Source organism: Paralichthys olivaceus, chromosome 14 (genome assembly GCF_024713975.1).
Source record: "Paralichthys olivaceus isolate ysfri-2021 chromosome 14, ASM2471397v2, whole genome shotgun sequence".
NCBI classification, from domain to species: Eukaryota; Metazoa; Chordata; class Actinopteri; order Pleuronectiformes; family Paralichthyidae; genus Paralichthys; species Paralichthys olivaceus.
The window spans coordinates 6,235,729-6,254,776 of record NC_091106.1 but is presented as its reverse complement, the minus strand read 5'-3'; the positions used below and the strand labels follow the sequence as shown (position 1 = coordinate 6,254,776).

General features: G+C 40.4%; 1 protein-coding gene across 1 annotated transcript in view; it reads left to right on the top strand.

Annotated features, from left to right (window-relative positions):
• dntt (deoxynucleotidyltransferase, terminal) overlaps nt 1-19,048 on the top strand; it is a 77,347-nt gene that overhangs the window by 44,714 nt on the left and 13,585 nt on the right. Inside the window, exons 9-10 of the mRNA XM_069538352.1 lie at nt 2,546-2,794; nt 3,189-3,272. Coding sequence (XP_069394453.1) covers nt 2,546-2,794; nt 3,189-3,272 — 333 coding nt within the window. The remainder of the gene's footprint in view (nt 1-2,545; nt 2,795-3,188; nt 3,273-19,048) is intronic.

Sequence of the window (19,048 nt, the reverse complement as noted above, 5' to 3'; positions counted from 1 at the left end):
GATTTATGTGTGGCAGACAGAACAAGAGAGCGAGAGACTATAGTCCACGCACAGAGGCAAGAAAACGTCATCGATCGAAAAGCATCCATATTCAGGTACTTAATGGTCTGTGCAACTGTCACCTTATTAAATTAATAGTTTTCTCTGAAGGCATCTATACGATTCCAGGCTGAAAGAAACACTGCTAGGAGCAACCCAAAACACAGTATGTGCTGGGAGTGACCTACATTTGCAGCCTTATGCATGAGATGGGTTGCGGACGTTCTCCCACAACTTGTCTGAAGTGTGGCTCGAGGGGATTTTAATTTCAGATTAGTCGGTGTTTAAGTGCTTTTATGCTGTCATTCTGGCCTCATTATCTAAGTGGGAGCTGTCACTGCCTTTAGCTAAGCTATTACAGAATGTAAAGGGAACTTCAAGAATCCCTCTCCCTGCCCATTATCGAAAGGTGAATGGTTATCTGTAATTGCAGAGGGAGAGTGGTCCACGGGTGCAGCAAAGGGTGACATCAAGAATTTTTGCCCGACAAACGTGTCCACCCCTGAGGATAATGAGATGAGGGAAAGTGAGGTGGGGGCCTGTGGTTTCTTTGAGATCTGCTCCCTCTGTGTGTCACTCAGGGTTTTCACCGTCACCACCCTGGATTCCTCACTATCTCCCTCCATCAGTGCCCTCTGGGAAACGCTGTCCTCGTCTGATAACTTGTGCGGTTTGGCGGTCGGGCAGGGATGTTTGGTGGCGGCGACTCCGTCCACGCTGACAAGGTTGTTAATGTTTTGCGATTAACCTAAGTCATCGGCTGGACAGGCAGAGTGGCTGCTCACTGCATTCACTTCTCCAATTATTGCTCTTTAAGGATTCTGTGGCAGATTTATGGCCAGTGAGAGGGGAGTAGTATCCCAACAATTACGCTGGGCGCTGGGATTAAATTGACAATTTGTAATCTTAATCGCTTTAACACTCCTGCATCCAGAGAGAAACATAATCAGCCAGGGCGAGGCCTGGAGGAAATCAATTCACACACAGTCCTTTTCCTCTCTCTCCCCTTTTCTGTCTTTTCCACTATCTACTCATCCACCTACTCCTTACTTTCTCTTACAGGTTGAACGCTTTATTCTCTAACTCCTTTCCACTCACCTCATTTCACTCTTCTCTACACTGACGGCTTTGTTTCTCATCAGTGGCCCTCTCTCCTTCTCTCCTTCACACTCTGACATCTCACTTGGCAGAGATTTCCATTATCTAAGGAGTGGACCCATTTACCAGGGAATAGGCTTCAGCCATCGACCATGGCTGACTGGAGGCTCGTGTCTCTATTGGATCTTACACTCAACCATCCTCTTTCTTTTTCACCACTCCGGGCTCAAATTAGCCTGGTGACAAGTTTCAGCAGATGTTCACACATAGTCCTTTTACTAGCATAGATTTGTTGTTTTGTCAATCAGAAAAGAACATTGTTTCTAAGCTGAATTTGTCTGCTCCAGTTGACTTTGCTCAAGCAGATTTCTTTCATGCAATGTGATTTACTGCAACATCTGAGAGATAGTTAGTTTTGATTGCAACATCATTTACATGACCATTCAGTTTTATATGAGAAAACACAAACAGTGGCATTAAGTGGCTAAAACCTTAAAAGCAGTGACATGTAGTCAAAGTATAAACAAGACTATAGATTCTGCAGCACTGGTTCAACTCTGGGCAGGTCAGTTTTCCCATAAAGGCTTAAAGAAGCAAAGTTTCTCCTGACTTTGAAAAAATATATACATGCAAAATGTATTGTTTGAGTTACACTACAAGCCTTAAAATGCATTTGATAGGTTCAACACAAGTCTCAGTTATGTTTTGTTGTTGCTGCCATATTTTTTTATAGTATGCTGTTTCCATTTGACTGCCACCTGATGGTGTTTGAAATGTAGTTCAATGATTATATACTCCAGCTTCAGCTTCATTGGTGTTTATATGCCTTCTATTTACATTGTTACTCAGAGGAGATTGAATTTTTTTTAAAAAGCACCCCAATTAGTCCTCCTAAAATTTTGCAACTCTGAAATCATAATTACATTGAAACTGTGTCTGAGTATGAATGATCTTATAATGAATCAAGAAACAGGGTGGTGCTTTGTGACACAACTTTTGCAGTTTAGGTTAAAGTTAGGTTTTTAGTTTTGAAGAAGGGTTGTTCCGATAAAATTTAAGTATCGGTCTACATTAATGAAAAATACTTTAGAATGGATGTGTATAGGACTGATTTTGACAATACTCAGTACAGCCAATCTATTACAAAAGACAAGTTGTTTTGTTTTCCAAGAACAAGAATAATCTCCTCAGTAAAAGCTTGGGCAAAGTGTTGTACTGCATGTGTTACCTGGTTTCTTTACACTCAGTTTAGATGAGTTGAGGATTTGATGAGAAAAAGAGGGAATACAGACATTAGATACACAAACACAGAGAAAGAAAACTGGGATAAACAATAATGTTTATAGTTGAAGATGTATAAACAGATATTCATGCTATTAAACTTAGTTTTTCTCTCTCTCTTCCCCAGGGCATTTTGCTGTATTGTGATTATCAGGCTTCCACCTTTGATGTGTCCAATCTCCCCAGCCTCAGGTTCGAGGCTATGGATCACTTTGCAAAGTGCTTCCTGATCTTGAGGCTGAAGGCAAACAAAGTGGAGGGAGGTCTCAACAGTGCAGAGGAAGACGACAGGGGCTGGCGGGCTGTGCGTGTGGACCTGGTGTCACCGCCTATGGATCGTTACGCTTTCGCTCTGCTGGGCTGGACCGGCTCCAGGGTATGAAGGATTGTAGAGACTGAATGACAGTGAGGTAGCCTCAGGGGCAATCGATGATTAGAACAACAGCAAAAAAGTATAAGTTGGTGTGATGATTGATAATTCATTGTCGGGCCAACACCATGTGATAAAATGTTAAGAACAACATCAAGGACAGAAAACGAAATCACCTTGATTTAAACTTGATATACTGAAAATGTATACAAAGTCATGCAAGTGTATAATATTATAAACAAGTGCCTGCAATATCCAAATACCTACTTGTTAATTATATAGAAAGCTAAAAACTATCACAGGAAAAACAGATACATCCAACTTTTTCCTTTTAGTCCTATATAAACAGACAGATAAAAGAGATAATTGATTTCTGACTATTGATCCTTTTCTTTCACAGCAATTTGAGAGAGACCTGAGGAGGTTTGCTCGAATAGAGCGTCGGATGCTTTTGGACAACCATACCCTGTACGACAAAACTAAGGTACCCAGTGCATCATTCGATACACAACAACAAACTCTTATTGCTGAGTCACTGAATAATGTGCAAAAATCAGCAAAGATTTATTGGATAACATTTACACTAGTGGGTTAAACAAATGCCACAATGTATATGTAATAACGATCCAGCTATCTGGTTCAGACAGAAATAGCTAAACACAGAATAATGTAATGTGATGGAGACATCCATACCTAAACTGTAAAAATGATTTACACAAAACATTTCAACTTCAGATTTTGTCTCTATTCTCCAACATATTCCACTCCCCTGCTCGTCCCTCCATATGCGCAATGTTTTCCAAACTTGCATGTAAACAGCTCATCATACAAGCTGCAAATAGTAACAGCAGAGTGTTCATCTTTAGCTGAAACATGTTTGGGATTAGATATCTAATTTAATCTTAATTGTTTATCTCATGTTTGCCACGGGCCAACACTGAAAGCACGAGGCATCATGATCAATATGGAGTCACCAAATACCAGATTTTTCAGAAAGGGATGAAGGAACAGATGTGTTAAATTTGGCAGATTATTTGATTTCACTTCCTATAAGTGTGAGACATTTTTCATCTCAGTGAGTACACATAAAAAAATGCCATTTCAGTTTGTGAGGATTGGACTTCTGCTGCATCCAGCTTCTGACAGGTAAAATAAGTGTTTTTACACAAAGGTCTTTCCCAGGACATGTTGAGTTATTGGGTGGGATGTTTCAGCATATATAGTGATTCACAGTGTTGCTCACATTGTGCTGGTAGCAGATGCCAAGTGTATATTTTAATTTGCATCAAAGGAATAATTAGATTTTAGAGTTGGTGTCTATGAGAATTGTTGTCTACAGCTTGCAAAATACTGTAGAGCTGAGTCCTCATCCAATTTTGTCAGTTTTTGTATTTTTAATTAATGTAGCTGGGTAGCTAGCAAGGTACTTAGCTAAGAACGATGTCTATGATAGATTATCAAAGGACTCAAAGTGATCAAAATGACTTATTTTAATGAATGACTGATTATATTGTTTTATTAAATGTGGCCTTTTGTCAGTATGATGTAAGTAGAATACCACCATCTTAGACTAAACAGTTTTTGAATCACTGAAGAAACCAAACAGACTTTTCAGGCTGGTCTCAAAGAGCATGCAAGCAAAAATGCTCCGGTCTTTAAAATAAACTATAAAATACACTACTCTCTATAAAACACAGATAAACATAGAAGTGGAGTGTGGGATGGAGTGTGAATCAAAATCCACCAGCATTGAGTGCAAAGGCAATCACATCAGCGTTTTCCAAAGAGTTGTGCTTTGCCACATTTCCCCACTGACTGTGTGTTTATGAACAGGCTGAGTGAATAACTGCCAAAGCACTAGTCCTTAAAGGTATAGGGATCAGGGCCCGCGTGACCGGCAAATTATGTCAAATGCTTCTGTGTGATACATGTTTCCACTCTGAGCGATCAGCAACATGTTTCATTAAAGCACAGTGATTAGTGGGAGGTGAGCATAGTTTAGCAGGCCTGATGCAATGTAATGTCCCCCCCCCCTCTCTCTCTCGCTCACACACACAAAAAAACACCACACAGCAGAGCGAGCTAAATGAATAAAACCATCTCAATGTTTCAATATGTGAGAGCACAAGCTTATAAATGTAAGATAATTGCAACAGGAAGTTAACTTCCACATTTCCAAATTCAATTAACCACATCTTACCTCACACAAGTATTGTATTGTATAAATAAACACAGTAAAGGCGTAAAACATATTTACAGCATAACGTGCAATTTAATAACCAATTATCGCTTGGCTTGCCTACGGTGCTGGAGCTAATTAGGTTTTGTCTGGGAACACCTCACCTTTGTTGGAATAATATACTTAATTGGCTTCAGGAGGGGAGAAACTGTGTTTGGCGTGTTTTCATGTATTTGTTGAAAGGCTCATGCAGTGGTGGTAATAGTGCTATGTTAAGATGGGCTGTCATAAACATTAGCCTATGACAATGTCAGGCCTTCACTCATAGCACTCATGGTATTTTTAGCCATGCGGAAAAGTCATTTTTCCAAGTGTGAAAAAATCTGTTTTGACAACAGGTGTGATGAGCTCGGAGGCAGGGGTGACAGATGGCTGTGATTTCTACACTTTCCATGCAGAGAACAGCGAGTTAAAGCATTTTAGTAACATGTGATACAATTAAGCTGTAAATTAAAAATGTAGACATTTGTTTGACATGTTTTAATTAATCATTATATTATATCAAGTTGTTTATGTCATACATCAATCAGAATTGAATAACCTCTTTCTATTCTCACTTACCCAAATATGTGTTTGCTTCCACTACATCAAAAAATAACTTAAGATGGGCAAAGCAGATTGATGAAACATGATAAAGTGATGCCTTTGTTTGCGAGGTATGGCTGTCACCTTGTTTTGTTTTTTTGTACTTCACAAAGACTGAAAACTTTCAAAAAGAAAGATTCCTGCTGTCTTTATGGTTATTTTCTAGTAAACATAACACAGTTTCTATGGAGCACTAATTATTCAGAGCATTCATTTGATGAGATTTTGATAGTGAATTATTTAAGCAATTTATGAAGCCAAAAGTCACATTCTTACTTTTCGAATGTGAAACTTTGTTGCTATTCTTTGTTTGTATCTTATATAGTGGCTCTGTGGCATTATATAGTATAAATGATGAATTCATATTTTTAGCCATGCAGAGAAGTCAAGTTCATGATCATCAGTTTTGTCGTCAGGTGTGATGAGTCTGGAGGCAGGGGTGACAGATGGCTGTGATTTATACAGTTTCCATGCAGTGAGCAACAACTAAGCAGATATGAATAGCATGTTATACAAGTCGGATATAACTAACAGCAGACCAAACAAATGCGAGTTTTAGTTTGATATTTTTTGATCAATGAAGACTTTGTATTAAATCTCGTTTGTATGTCATACATCAGCTGTTATTGCACAACCTCAGCTTTCTTTTATCCTCACGCCTCTGACAGTGAGGAGTCGATAGATACACTCCTGAAAGTGCCTGCGTGTAAACTTAAAAAAAGACTGACACGACTCTTCAGCAGAAGAACTCAATTATTCAGCAGGGAAAAGTTTATACTACTGGCAAGACAACAACTCATTCCAGGGAACCATCAATCTTTGTGACAGGCATCTCCGAGGCTCGAGTTTATCCCATCCTTCTGACTATTCATTGCATCCTGTAAGGCAGCCCCGTCTCATTTCCAATGCATAGGGCAGAGTGGCAAGGCGTTTGAGTTGCGAGCGGACTGGGACAAGGGTGTAAGGCGTATCATTGCATGGATCGACAGGAGAAGACACCCTGTCTCCGTGATGTCCCATCGTTGGCTCCCCGGGGGCAGAGGTCAGAGTTTCTGGGATCACTGGGTGGCAGCTGCCTGACAGATATTATACACAAGCAGCCAACTCAGATGGTGTTTATTAAAATGCAAGGGCAGAGCGAGGCTTGCTGACAGTGCAGGCATCCATAAAGTGGAGTGGACAAGGGGGAAACCACACACAAACACACACATTCTTACAGAAATGTTGCATGTGTTTGTCAGAGTTTGATGCTTTCAGGAAGTACACCAAGTGGTCAATTCTTTAACTTCTAATAAAGCAGGAAATATGAGATTAACAGGAGATTGAAACAGATTATCAGCTTGTAAGGATGTTGAGGATTTAAAAGTGCAGTAAAACAGCCCAACACATCTATGCACTCACTCTCACTCACTTAAGCGATATGCACCATCACCTCTCAGGCTAGTTTCAAGGTCATCAGAAAGCTTAAAGTGGTACATTCAGACAGAATCCAAAACAGTGTGACCCGTTTTTCATTCCTCGCTCCATATCCCCTCTGTAATTAACATAATGAAGATCAATTAACTGTCCCGGTGTCCGTCCTGTCACCACCTTCACACAAAGCTTCACCTTGAAGAGGAAGATCGTCCCCTTCTTTTTGGGCGCCATTAAAAGGATCACATGTATCGTGTAGGACAGTGTGATAATGACGTTTTGAACTTTTCAGTGTCCCACCTAATTGCCCGGTGGTTTTGCAGAAACCCTCTGTCGCTCGTGTTGCTGGTGTCAGAGAAACAGGAGTGATGAGGACTGATGTCTACTTGAAGTGGAGACATCTCAGTTAAGGACCAAAGGCGGTCATTTAGAGGACTTTAATCTTGTGGGCTTCAGACAGGCTCTCAACGGAAACAAGTTGGTCTCCTTCTTATTATAAAATGCTTAAAAAAAGATCAGAGGGCTACACTCACACTAATGATCACTCCTCCCAATTAAGAACAGACTCAGGAGGAATCCTTGAATCGCTGTGGGAGGGGGCCGTCACACATCTGTCACAGCAACAAAGGGTTCATGCACAACAGACATTTTCCCTCTTTAAAGCATTTGCTGTGCTTCAGTTTACTTCCACAGGACAAAGATACTGTCATTGGAACACCAAAAAACTGTAGTGAAATGGCTGAAGATGCAGGTTCTGGTCCGTTGTGAGAACATACTGTATAATACAAACCAATTACAGGGAATGGCCGCACAACACAAGGCTTTATGAGTATCAGGAGACGGGGGATGGCAGCTGGAGTTCCTCGCTCATAAAGCCCCACATTGCGAAATGAGCAGGCTATACCCCGTGTGAGATAATGGCCTGAGGAGCACTGTTCCCAGCTCTTTGAAAGTAAACACAGCTATAATCTGATGCCAGTTTGTTTGGCGTCCACCTTTTTCTTCTCTGCTTTCCCTCCGGCTGCCAACCATGTTGAAAAATTACCAAAACGTCAGATCCAATTTTACCAGACTGTCCGAAGGAGCCCGAAGAAGGAGCCAAATGAGAACTCAATGTCCATTTTGTGTTTGTGTTGTGGTTTGAGTTGTGACAGTTTTCACACACAGCAACAACATTGGCCAGAGTGGTGTTCTCCTTAGTTTTCTGTTGTGAGATAAGAAGTTGGAGAAGGCAAATGAGTGTAGTACGAATAGTTTGTCGTCACATTTCTGCTTTATACGGCTCCACTTAGTAATGAAACAATTAGATGATTTAACAAAATTTGGATTGTTGATCTAGAAAAATTACGAACATACTAAACTTTCTCTGGTTCTCTTTGGGTTTTCTGTAGCTCGGGGCATTTTTAAGAAACCCCAAATTATTCCGGATAGCTGTGCAGACAGGGGATGAATGGTGTTTGATAGAAATAGAATTGCTGTATGAGTGTGTGTCTGAATGGGTGGATGTGTTGTACTGTAAAGTGCTTTGAGTGGTCGATAAGACTTGAAAAGTGCCAGTAAAAGCACAGGTCTCACTGATATCATTAATTACTCAGTTCTTTTCAATCATCATGAACATGTTTAATTTCAGGATCTGAAAACCACAGCAGCTTAACTGAATTCAGTCTCCATTAATGTTGTTATTCTGTGACATGTCAATATGTCACCTTATGAAAATGGACTCCATTCTTACATTTATTGGATAATGGAACCTTAAGATTTTTCATAACAGTCAGATCTAGTTTAATAGTTCACACCTTCAGTTGAAATTTGAATAATAGATGTGTCAATATTTAAGTGGCAACTCTTGCTGAGTGCAGCAGTTTAAAGGAATTTCCTGTCGGCCTTCTCACTGATGTGTGTCTCAGTTTGTGCACAAAAGCTCTGGATGATCAGACCCTTTTTTCAGACCCAGTTGTGCAGGTCTATGCATCATGTCAGACTATGATGATTACTCCCTCCAGCTGCAACTGGACAACTTCAGTCTTCCGGTGTCTGATAATTGTCCAAATATTGTTATGATATATTAAATGCTGAAAATGGTTGGAGAGCCCCAAATTCGAACACAAGCGGTAAACACTAAAAGACCGATCATGAAGACAACAGTAATGTTACCATAAGCAAAGTCTGTTGTTGAAATAGACACCAGATGCTTCTATACAACTAAGTTTCGGGGCCACCCCATAACAGTAGTATTGTACAGATGTAAATGTTATGGCGTTATGCTCTAATCTTTCAATGGGTGGTTGTATTTTCTCTGAGGATCTGTGTTCACATCCTGACCATCGACTGTATATAAAGATAGACGATACGACAGCTTCCCAAAAGTGAAGCCAGCTGGCTGGCTAGTATAGGTCATAAAGCCCACCTCCATGTTAGTTGATGGGACATGGATCAAACTCAAATACTAAAAATGCGTTTTACGCAAAGATGGTTTCTGTCAATTTAGGAAGTTATTATCACACTGATGTTTGTTCAAATACTTTTTTTTTAATATGATGCTTTAAAAACTGTGTGAAACGTCACAGCTGACTGCTGAGAATGACTCATGATTGGTCGAGTGTGGCTCCTGCACAGGCTCCAAATGTGGAAAATGGCAACATTCTTATCTGGTGTATTTTGACTCAGTGGAAGGTGGAGACGTGTTTCGTAAAGGAAAATCATGCTGTATCATGATTGCTCAGGCTGTATTCACTAAATACTGTTTTCCTTACCAAAGTGTTTGTAGCTGTAAGGTGATGAAACAATAATCAACTATCACTTTTGAGCACGATTTCAGATGTCAGTAATTCTTTATGCTTTTTGTTTGCTTCAGGAACCCAATTCAGAGACCTTGTTCCTCTAGCTTCAAGTTCCTGCTGTGATAAAGGGCTATTTTTATCAATAAAGAAGCTACTGTGTCAGTATGGTTTTCTTGTTACTGGTGACTGTGAAACAGAATTGACAAAATGCAACCCAGGAAAGCTTTTGCACCATGACGTGATTGATGACCGAGCCTCCTCCATCAAGTTTGGGTTGGGACGCCCTGCTGGCAGTAACTGACATCTAGGCGTCCTCTGGAAATACTCTGCTGACCAGCATCAGTATCTGAGTACCACAGTTGAATTTTAACTGAAGTGTCTGACAGAGTGGTGTCGGCCAGGGAGAGAGGGGGTGGGAGTGTGTGTGTGTGTGTGTGTGTGTGTTCTGTGTCCTCTGCTGTAAGTCTGAGGGTTTGTAATAATTAATATGTGTAGAGAGCTTGATGAATGAGGACAGGTGGAGAATTTCATCATGCCTAGACATACTGACTCCCTCCCCAGGCATGAGGCATTCATGACCCGCCCAACACCTTGAAAAAACACACCCCTGTACGGGTGGCAGGGTCTACCCTTGAAACTCACTATGTGTGTGCGTGTGTGTGTGTGTGTGTGTGTGTGTGTGCTCAGGAATTCCCAGGCTGCACAGCAAAGTACACCTGTTAAAAATGTGTTTCATTTAAATGTTATTCACTGTCCATTTTTTGCCGCAAATTCATACATACCTCCATATGCCGTGAGTTTAAAGTGTGTTATATATTGTGAGCGTGTGTTTCAGTATGTGTCTCTTCTAGAGGGTAATTACTCTATGTCATGTTGTAGGAGTGTGATAAATGAGGCTCTGGTCAAAAGGCTTTGAGCAGAGATGGCCTGGCTTTAGTCCTGAAGCACAGTTACAGATATGAGAGGACCTTTTATATTCTCACTCCTACCTGACACCTCTTCTCTACACTTCAGCTAACCTAGTGTTATTCAAATGACAACGCTGTGATGACAATGAGAAACCTACTCCGCACTGTAAACTGTGAGGAATTTAGGTCTTACGTTTTTAAAATCTACTGCTTGAATAGAAATGCCTTAATTTTCTTCTCGTTCTTTTTTTGCACTTCAACCTTAGTATCATTATACAATAATTACTTACATATTCCAAAGAAAACACAGCCTGTATTTACCAAACAAAGAAAATCAGGCAACAAACTTCCAGCAAGCATTAAGAGCAGCTCTCAAGTGATCACATGATGAATCACTTTACACTCACAGCAGGAATAGCCGGTCAGAGACAAGGATTTACTTCATTTCTGTTTTTTCTTTATTTAGTGATATGCTCTGTTCTGCTGAAACACACTGCATGATTTGAATTAGTAAAACTGTTTTTTTATAATAATAATAATAAACAATAGAATAGCAAACAAATATGTTATTGGCTGAAATTTAAAAAAGAAGAAAATCCTGCTACCTCCCAAAGGCCAAGACATTCAGGCTGGGCTGACCGGTGATTCTTTATCGCAGGTTGCTGTTCCGGATGTGTTTAAAGGACTTTTTGACGTTTGTAGAAGTTAAAGTCACTACACAGTGTTGTATATAAAATGTACATCTTTGATCTGATCCTCTTGTATGAATTAGGGCTTTCCTAGAGTTTGCCGTGAATGTTTCATTTTATTTATATTCCAACCTAGGCATATCATTTTGTGAGAAAAAAAAACCTAGTTTAAAGTAAGCCCATGAATAATTTCTTTCCAGCAGCGATTTTGTTGCAAATAAAACATTAACATCTATGAAAACCCACATTCATACAGAAGACCTCAAGGAGTATAAATTGGAGTAGATTTTTAGGTTGTGCCAATTTTGGTCCCTGCAGGAAATATGTAAAAAGGGTCTGATCGTCCAGAGCTTTTGTGCACAAATTTGAGACATGCGTCATTGAAGACAGGAAATTCCTTTAAAGACTGAATATTCTTCAGATTGCTTCCCTACTTTTCTCAGAAAAGCAAAATATGTTATGTAGATATGTTCATTATCCACAATGTGCTCTACACCTCCCTTATGCATATCCAATTACAATATTTGGGATGTAGAGCGCTCACAGCTCTTTCGACCCCCCCACGCTCTTTCAGCCTCTGAGCAGTGGATGAGTGGACAATAACAGGGCAATTGCACTGGGCTTTGGGGAGAGGTGGTTTCCAACGCTCCCCGGGCTGCGGCGCTCACACAGGCAGTGTTTGTCGCTTGGAAGGAGGATGGGAGCCGCCTGGAAGGAGGCCCGCTCTCGGCGAGCAGAAGAAGGGGCGGAGAAGTTTAATTTAGCGGATGGTGGCACAGGGACCCTCAGAGCATCACATACTGTAACACACACACCTGAGCATACGCTGTGACAGACACGCACTGCGAAGGAAGGTGCGGTCTCTGTCCTCCAAAAATCCTGGTGGCGCACTGGGAGAATTGGAAAATTTTGCATTTAAAGATGGAGCGCTGTGTGGAGTAGAAGTGTGTGTGTGTTGTTTGTGTTGTTCACTAAGCATGCACATTTGCAAATGCTTCTTGTCGACCTTGGCGGCGCCTCTGCTCTTATTGATTTTAATTAGCAGAGGTAGATAAATAGACGTGGTGTTGCTGCGTTTGAAAGAGGAGCGATGCATTGTGATGTTTTCCTTTTCTCAAGGTCAGGACTTGATCCAGTTCATTCAGTGCTCCGTGGGTGACGACTAGCTTTCAACCAAAGTTAATTAGTTTGTGGTCGGTGCAATAGTGGAAGTATTTGTTTTTTACTGGTGATGAGGGAGAAGGCGTTCATGCAAAATTAAAAAAGGACATCACTGAAATGTGTTACTTCACCACGTACACACATCACTGCCAAACCGTGCACTCACCAGTTTCCTTCCTCAGCTTGTAAAAGGACACTGTTAGGGGCACATCTCTCCAGAATAAATGAGAATTATATATGAAGGTAGCATCATCACCAACCACTCTGCCAGTGATTATGAAAGAGCAACTATGATCCCATACCAATTAAAAGCTTGCAGCAATTTCATGCTACTTTACCACCATTTCTGTTTCCATTATAAATGTTAGGCAGTTTTAATCCAGTGCTGTTTATAAAAAGCAATAAAAAACATAAATGATTCCAGTTCATTGCCCACATTCTAGGCAACCAATTGGAGGGATTGTAAGAATCAGTTAGCTAAAATAAGCTAAAATAAATTCTGTTGTGTGTCCTTATATTAACATAAAATAGAAGTGAGGAAGGGGGTATGTTTTTTCCTCCTTTGTTTAACACTATAACAAACAATACAAAGCATTTCATTAAGCATAATAAGTGGATTACAAGTTGAACCATTGCCACTGTATCGCTGTTGCGGAAGTGGGTATTCCAGGAACATTACTCTGATAATTGCTACACTGGGAATCAGTTCTCAGGAACAGAAATTAGATTATTAGGTTTTTCTTTCCTTCCTCCCTCTAATCTTCCTCCTGGTTGTGGGTGGTCTGTTTTATTATTAGGCTGCACGTGGTTTGGTAGTGGTTGATTTTTCACTCAGTATTGGATTGTTCTCACTTTTGCCATATTTAGACACATAAACTGGCCAAGAATGTTTAGACTGCATTATAGAGTGTTCATTTTGATAGTATCGTCAACAAATACAGCACATTTAACTTGTACAATCTGTGTATAACCTATTTTGAGTAATGGAATGTTTGTACATGACAAACATGGGAAGTAAAGTGTTCTGAATTTGGTTCTTGGACTTGGTTTCAGCTACAGATGTCTCCCACTCTGCAGGGGTAGTAGTTTAATACTTTTAATAACTTTGGAGGTAAGTTTTTTTACAAGTTGTTTCTGAAACAAGAAAGAGATGGTTACGATCAAATGTTCACATTAAACGCATGTTACATATATCATTGTAATTTAGTCACAGATTTTATTTAGTTTGTTCTCATAAAAGACATATATATATACGACTTGAGAACTTGGTCTTTAACGCCAAATGAAGTTGATTAAAATGACATCATTAGAGGACATTTTCATATGCTCCCTCTGGAGCTGCAAAATACTTTTACAACTTTTTTTCACATGTGAATAAGACATGTGAAACTCCCCAGCACCTCTAAACCATCTCTGATGAGCAAAACCAGGTGAGTTACAAATGGTTACTGCAAATAATGTCACAATTAGTAAACATCAATATTTTTAAAATAACTTTAGTTGGAGATATATATTTTTAAATATAGGGCGTTATTTCTTTATTGTTCCGATAGAGTTAAAGGTGAGGTAAGCTAGTGTGGGGAGTGACTGTTATTTGAACATAACCTTACAACCTCTTTATCCCTCTTCATCCATTTCAACTCTCACCGCTGTTGAAATGGATCATCAATGTTCATGCTGGTCTTTGCCCTTTCGTTATGTTGTTATCTTCTTTGGGTTAGCTGTAGTCTGTGGTGATTCATTTGCAGCGCTACTATCAAAATGATTGAAGGTATAACCTCCGAGATTCACTGTGACTTTTTTAACTCAGCAGAGTCTGGTAGAGACTTTTCTTCAGCCACACCAAGAAGCAATTCATAGTTTGCTTCAGTAAGAGAGGATCCATCATAACTACAAGTTACATTGTCATCATTGAATGCAGTCATAGCGTTAAACCATTTCATTGTCGGGGAATGTAATGTGGATGTGTGGTCATGGCTGGAACATCCTCACTGTGGGTAGAATAGTTATCACTGTGGGTGCAAATATTATCACTGCAGATAGAAATGTCACCACCATGGGTATCAATGTCATCACTGCAGGTAGAAACGTCATCATTACAGATTATAACACACTCATCATGTCCCCTACTCCTGGTCACATAACTTAAATGGCCTATTATCATCCCCAGAGCCAACAAGAAAGTGACAAAAACAGCACGCTGTGAGGTGACAGCAGTGTCCAGGAAAAACTGTGCAGTTACAATAATAGACCCACATACTGCATGAAGACATCTGGGAGCAGAGCTGGATGTGGAGTAGTTTCTTAAGCTCGGATCAGACTGCAGGATTTAAAGAATCTCAACATATCTCATATTTACAGGCCGTCCGCTCTGGGTTCTCTCGTAAAACCTTGTCTTGGGTTTCAAGAGAAGCTCCCACCCAGGCCGGAGATAACGACGGGGAATTACAGATTACAAGATTCATTTGGATTTGAAAATAGGATTTGTAAAATTGGACCATTTCAAATGTTGCAAACAGGTGCATTCTAGGAACATGTGGCGACAAACTCAAACTCAAGCAGGGAGCTTTGCCGGCGGTAAAATCCTGCTGCAGTCATAATTTGGGGAGGGAGAGTAAAGTGGGGAAACATGTGGATAGACAGAAGGGCTCTGCAGGTGTGGAAACCAGGAGGATTTGCAGCATGAGCTGGAGGCATTCTTATTATTTACTGTTGAGACAATCAGCTTCTCTATTAGAACTGTTGCTCACTTTTGCTGCTCTGATATTTTTCTTCCGTTTTGTTTTTGTTTTGCTTCACAATGCCTTTGCTATTGTTGAGGCCAGCGTGTGCTTGTACTAAAGAGTAGTTCATCCTAATGTATGAGTTGTTCTGTGAAGCTGAAGTAAAAGACTGCTTGCGAAATATAAATGTGTATGTATGTAGGTTGTGATTCATGCATTCGTAAAATAGTTTTTACATGTTTGCAAGCTGCTTGGTATTTGTGTGTGGTTTGGAAAAAGCATTTGTGAATGCACAAAATAATGCAAAAATCACCGCACAAGATTGTGAATCTTATTTTTCATTTGTAGATCATGTACACATGAGCAAAAGTGGTCGTACACCACGCAAAACGGATGAATGCAACAACTTGTGACATTTGCACAAAGTGCTAAAGAAACAATTACTGTAGGTTTGATCTGGCAGATGAAGACTTGTCAGAAAGGTGAGTCTGAATGTCACAACTTGTGTAGAGCTGCTTGGATGTTTCAAAGTGGCAATCTCAAAATGTTAGTTTTAAGGGAGCCTGCTACTGGAAGATGAACATGATAGATGTTGGGTGGCTCAGGTCAAAAGAAGTGAGATAATATCACAATTCAGTTGTGGGATATAACTGACAATTTGCCTCAGCCACCACAATCTCCTGATATCAATCCCTTGGACTGTTACACACACACAGCAAGGAAGTAGCATCCACCCATCACCTCTGTCTGCATGGTGTGTCTAAACAATGGGGCTCTGCAGGTCCCTTTCTGAGTCGCTGCAATGATCAGGACCAAATGTAGTCCAAACTAAAAGTGGAAGTGAACAAGGGTTTTTGTTTTTATGCTCACAAGTTATTTGGACATTCCACTCATTTGCATAGATTCTTTACGTGTTGACCATGATGACCATGGCACAAACATCAAAGCCTCTTGTAAGTAATGTTTTTCTGCTCACCTGCCTTTCAGTGCTCATCCAAAGCAGCATCTAATCAATAAGGACTACAGAAAGCACAAATAACGGAAAATACTATTAGCCCGTTCATTATCTGGATGGTGCAGATTTTGTTATTGGGGTGTAAATGAGTTCATAGCACACTTGCCAGGAAAACTGTTTGCAAGCTTTGTTAAAGGCAACTGTTTCAATTGGAATCCTAACTGGTTTGTTTATTGATCGCTAGACTTTCTGCTGCATGTTATCTTTGATCGATAGTCACTTCCTTCCAGTCTATGGGCAGGTGACGTGGCTAAATTGGGGTCTTAGGCAGGCAGATGTCGCCTTATCTTTCTGCTTTAGCTGTGCACATTCCTGCAGCTATGACAGGCATGCAGTCACTTTGATTCCCATGAGAGTAAACTGTGGAAATGTTAAGTGGACAATCACAAAAATAAACTCTCATTTATGCCCTGCCCCAATTCCTCTCTCTTGGCCCTCCCCCTACATATGAAGTGCCCCTGGTGGGAGTGTCCTCCTCCAAACTGAGTCAGAAGCGACTGGGCTAGAAAATCTTCCATTAGGAATTGGGACACCACTCGCTATGCTATCAGCAGCCAACCAACGTTATTACATTGACAAACAATATCATCAAATGTTATTAAATTAACAACCCTTATCAACCAACATTATAATAGTGAGAGACAACTACAGGACAGACAGGACGGATTGATCTATTGATTGATCTATTGATCAAACAGACAGTGTGTTTACATTGATTATTTCAATGTAAAGTTAGTTCCGTCCATGAAACTTCAGCCCTGAGCTGAAAATATTACAACATGAGCGAGAAAGTTTTTTTCAAACTTCATATACCAGAGTAACGAACGTTACTCTTACTCCGACTGTTTACATGTTTGTTTTGACGTCGTAAATAACGATTTTCCTGAAATGTTTGACACAGTTATTCAATAATATTATCATTTGCTACTTTGCTATGAACATTTTACCTGCAGGGGTCGCCACGTTGATTAACTTTGTCCATTTGTAAAGCTTGAGGGGATTTCCGTCCACCCCTTCATTTTTAGGGGGTCCTGAATACACTAAGGTTCAAGGGGTGTTCAGAGGGCTCGATGGCCACTGCCCCTACATCACATATGGAAATGGGACAACGCATCCCCTTTACAGTCATGTGCAAAACCAAGGGGTAAGGCTGAGTGGTAATGCTAATGGGTGAATTGGGACAGGGCCTAACAAGCCAGGCATACTCAGTCCTCAGCAGAGAGTTGTCTTCTGGTTTTTATTCAGAAACAACAACATAACCAAATGCTATGGGGTTGGTCTGGTGTGTAGTCTGTTGTTAAGTCACAGTGGAGAATACCTGCTCAGATTGTAACAGATTAACCAATTAAATAAAGAATGAATTGGTCAAAATTCGTATTGTAGTAGGTAATGTTTTAAATGTTCAACAATGAGAATCCCTAGTCTGACTCACCCCTGCATGGCTGCAATGTCTTTGTCAGTTCTCTGTCCATGTTAATGCCATAGTAACAAAAAAGGTCTGACTGTCGTCCTGCATTTATTCTGATTATGAACGCTGCTCTCCTCTTAGGGAGCTGCCACTCAGCATTACAAAGACAGGATTTTTTCATTTGCCATAAATACCTGCACATATTTCCTTCTTTTTTCCTCTGCCAGTCAAAAATGGTTCAAGGAATTTTCAATTTCAGGGGTTTGCTTTGATCACGGCAGTTTGGACGTTTTCTCTGCTATGTCCCTGAGTTTGTCTTGAAAGGCTCTGACTGTAAGATGGAAGCCAAGTGGAATGCTGGCAGACAGATAAATTAGCGTGGATCCGTGATGGATTATACAGTGACAGCATTCATTGAGTTAACTGTGAAGGTGTCTGTTGCAGTGATGTCTAATTCCACTCTGGAAGGTTTCCTGACCAATCCTGTCATAATTTGTGCTCTACTGTTACTTTGAGAAAATACCACATCAATACCAGAAGCAACAATTTCCTCTGCTTTGCCTTATTTTATTAGAAGTTTTCTGAATTGCAAAATGTTTCAAATGTCAGTTGTCTATCTGAAGCCATAGTCACTGAAAAATGATGTTAGCACAAATTTGTGAGAACCAGTCTTTTGTCCTCCCCTCCTCTGGAACAAGATGCCAATTTGCTTTAAACACCCAAGTAATGAGGCCCCATGACAGTTGAACAATGCAAATGTGCACATTAATTTCAGGATACAGTTGCCATGTGACTGGGTCATTCCACATAGAGGTCGGAGAAACAATTAATTGACTTCAATGGGAATAATAGGGGAGTGTGTAGTGGGAGGGCTGCTGCAGTAATGGTGCACAGTGCTGTGTTGAGCCAAGTGTCACAGAACCAGTCAATAATGGTCCACTAGTTTTTCATTTTAAACTGATTTATGGTGATAGTCTTTGTTACTTTTTCGTCTTCGAGTTTCAAACAGAAACTCAAAGAGAATAGGGGTAATGGGAAAAGAGAAAATGCTTAAAGACATGCACTGAACTGTGGAGATTCTGAGGTGCACGTATGAACGCAAATGTCAGAATGAGAGCCTCCTGATTATCTGCAAACTTTATCCGCCTGGCCCCCTAGAGCCGACAACAGGGTCTGTGTTGAAAAGAAAATCCTGTGATATGCGCAGCTGAATTAACACGTTACTTCCTGCCTCTGCCTCCTGCTCCCTGCTGCTCCACCTCTCGCCTGAATAACGCGGAGGATTTGTTGCATCTGTGCAGAAAACCTCCCACTGTGTTGTTCATGTGTAAAAAGCAAA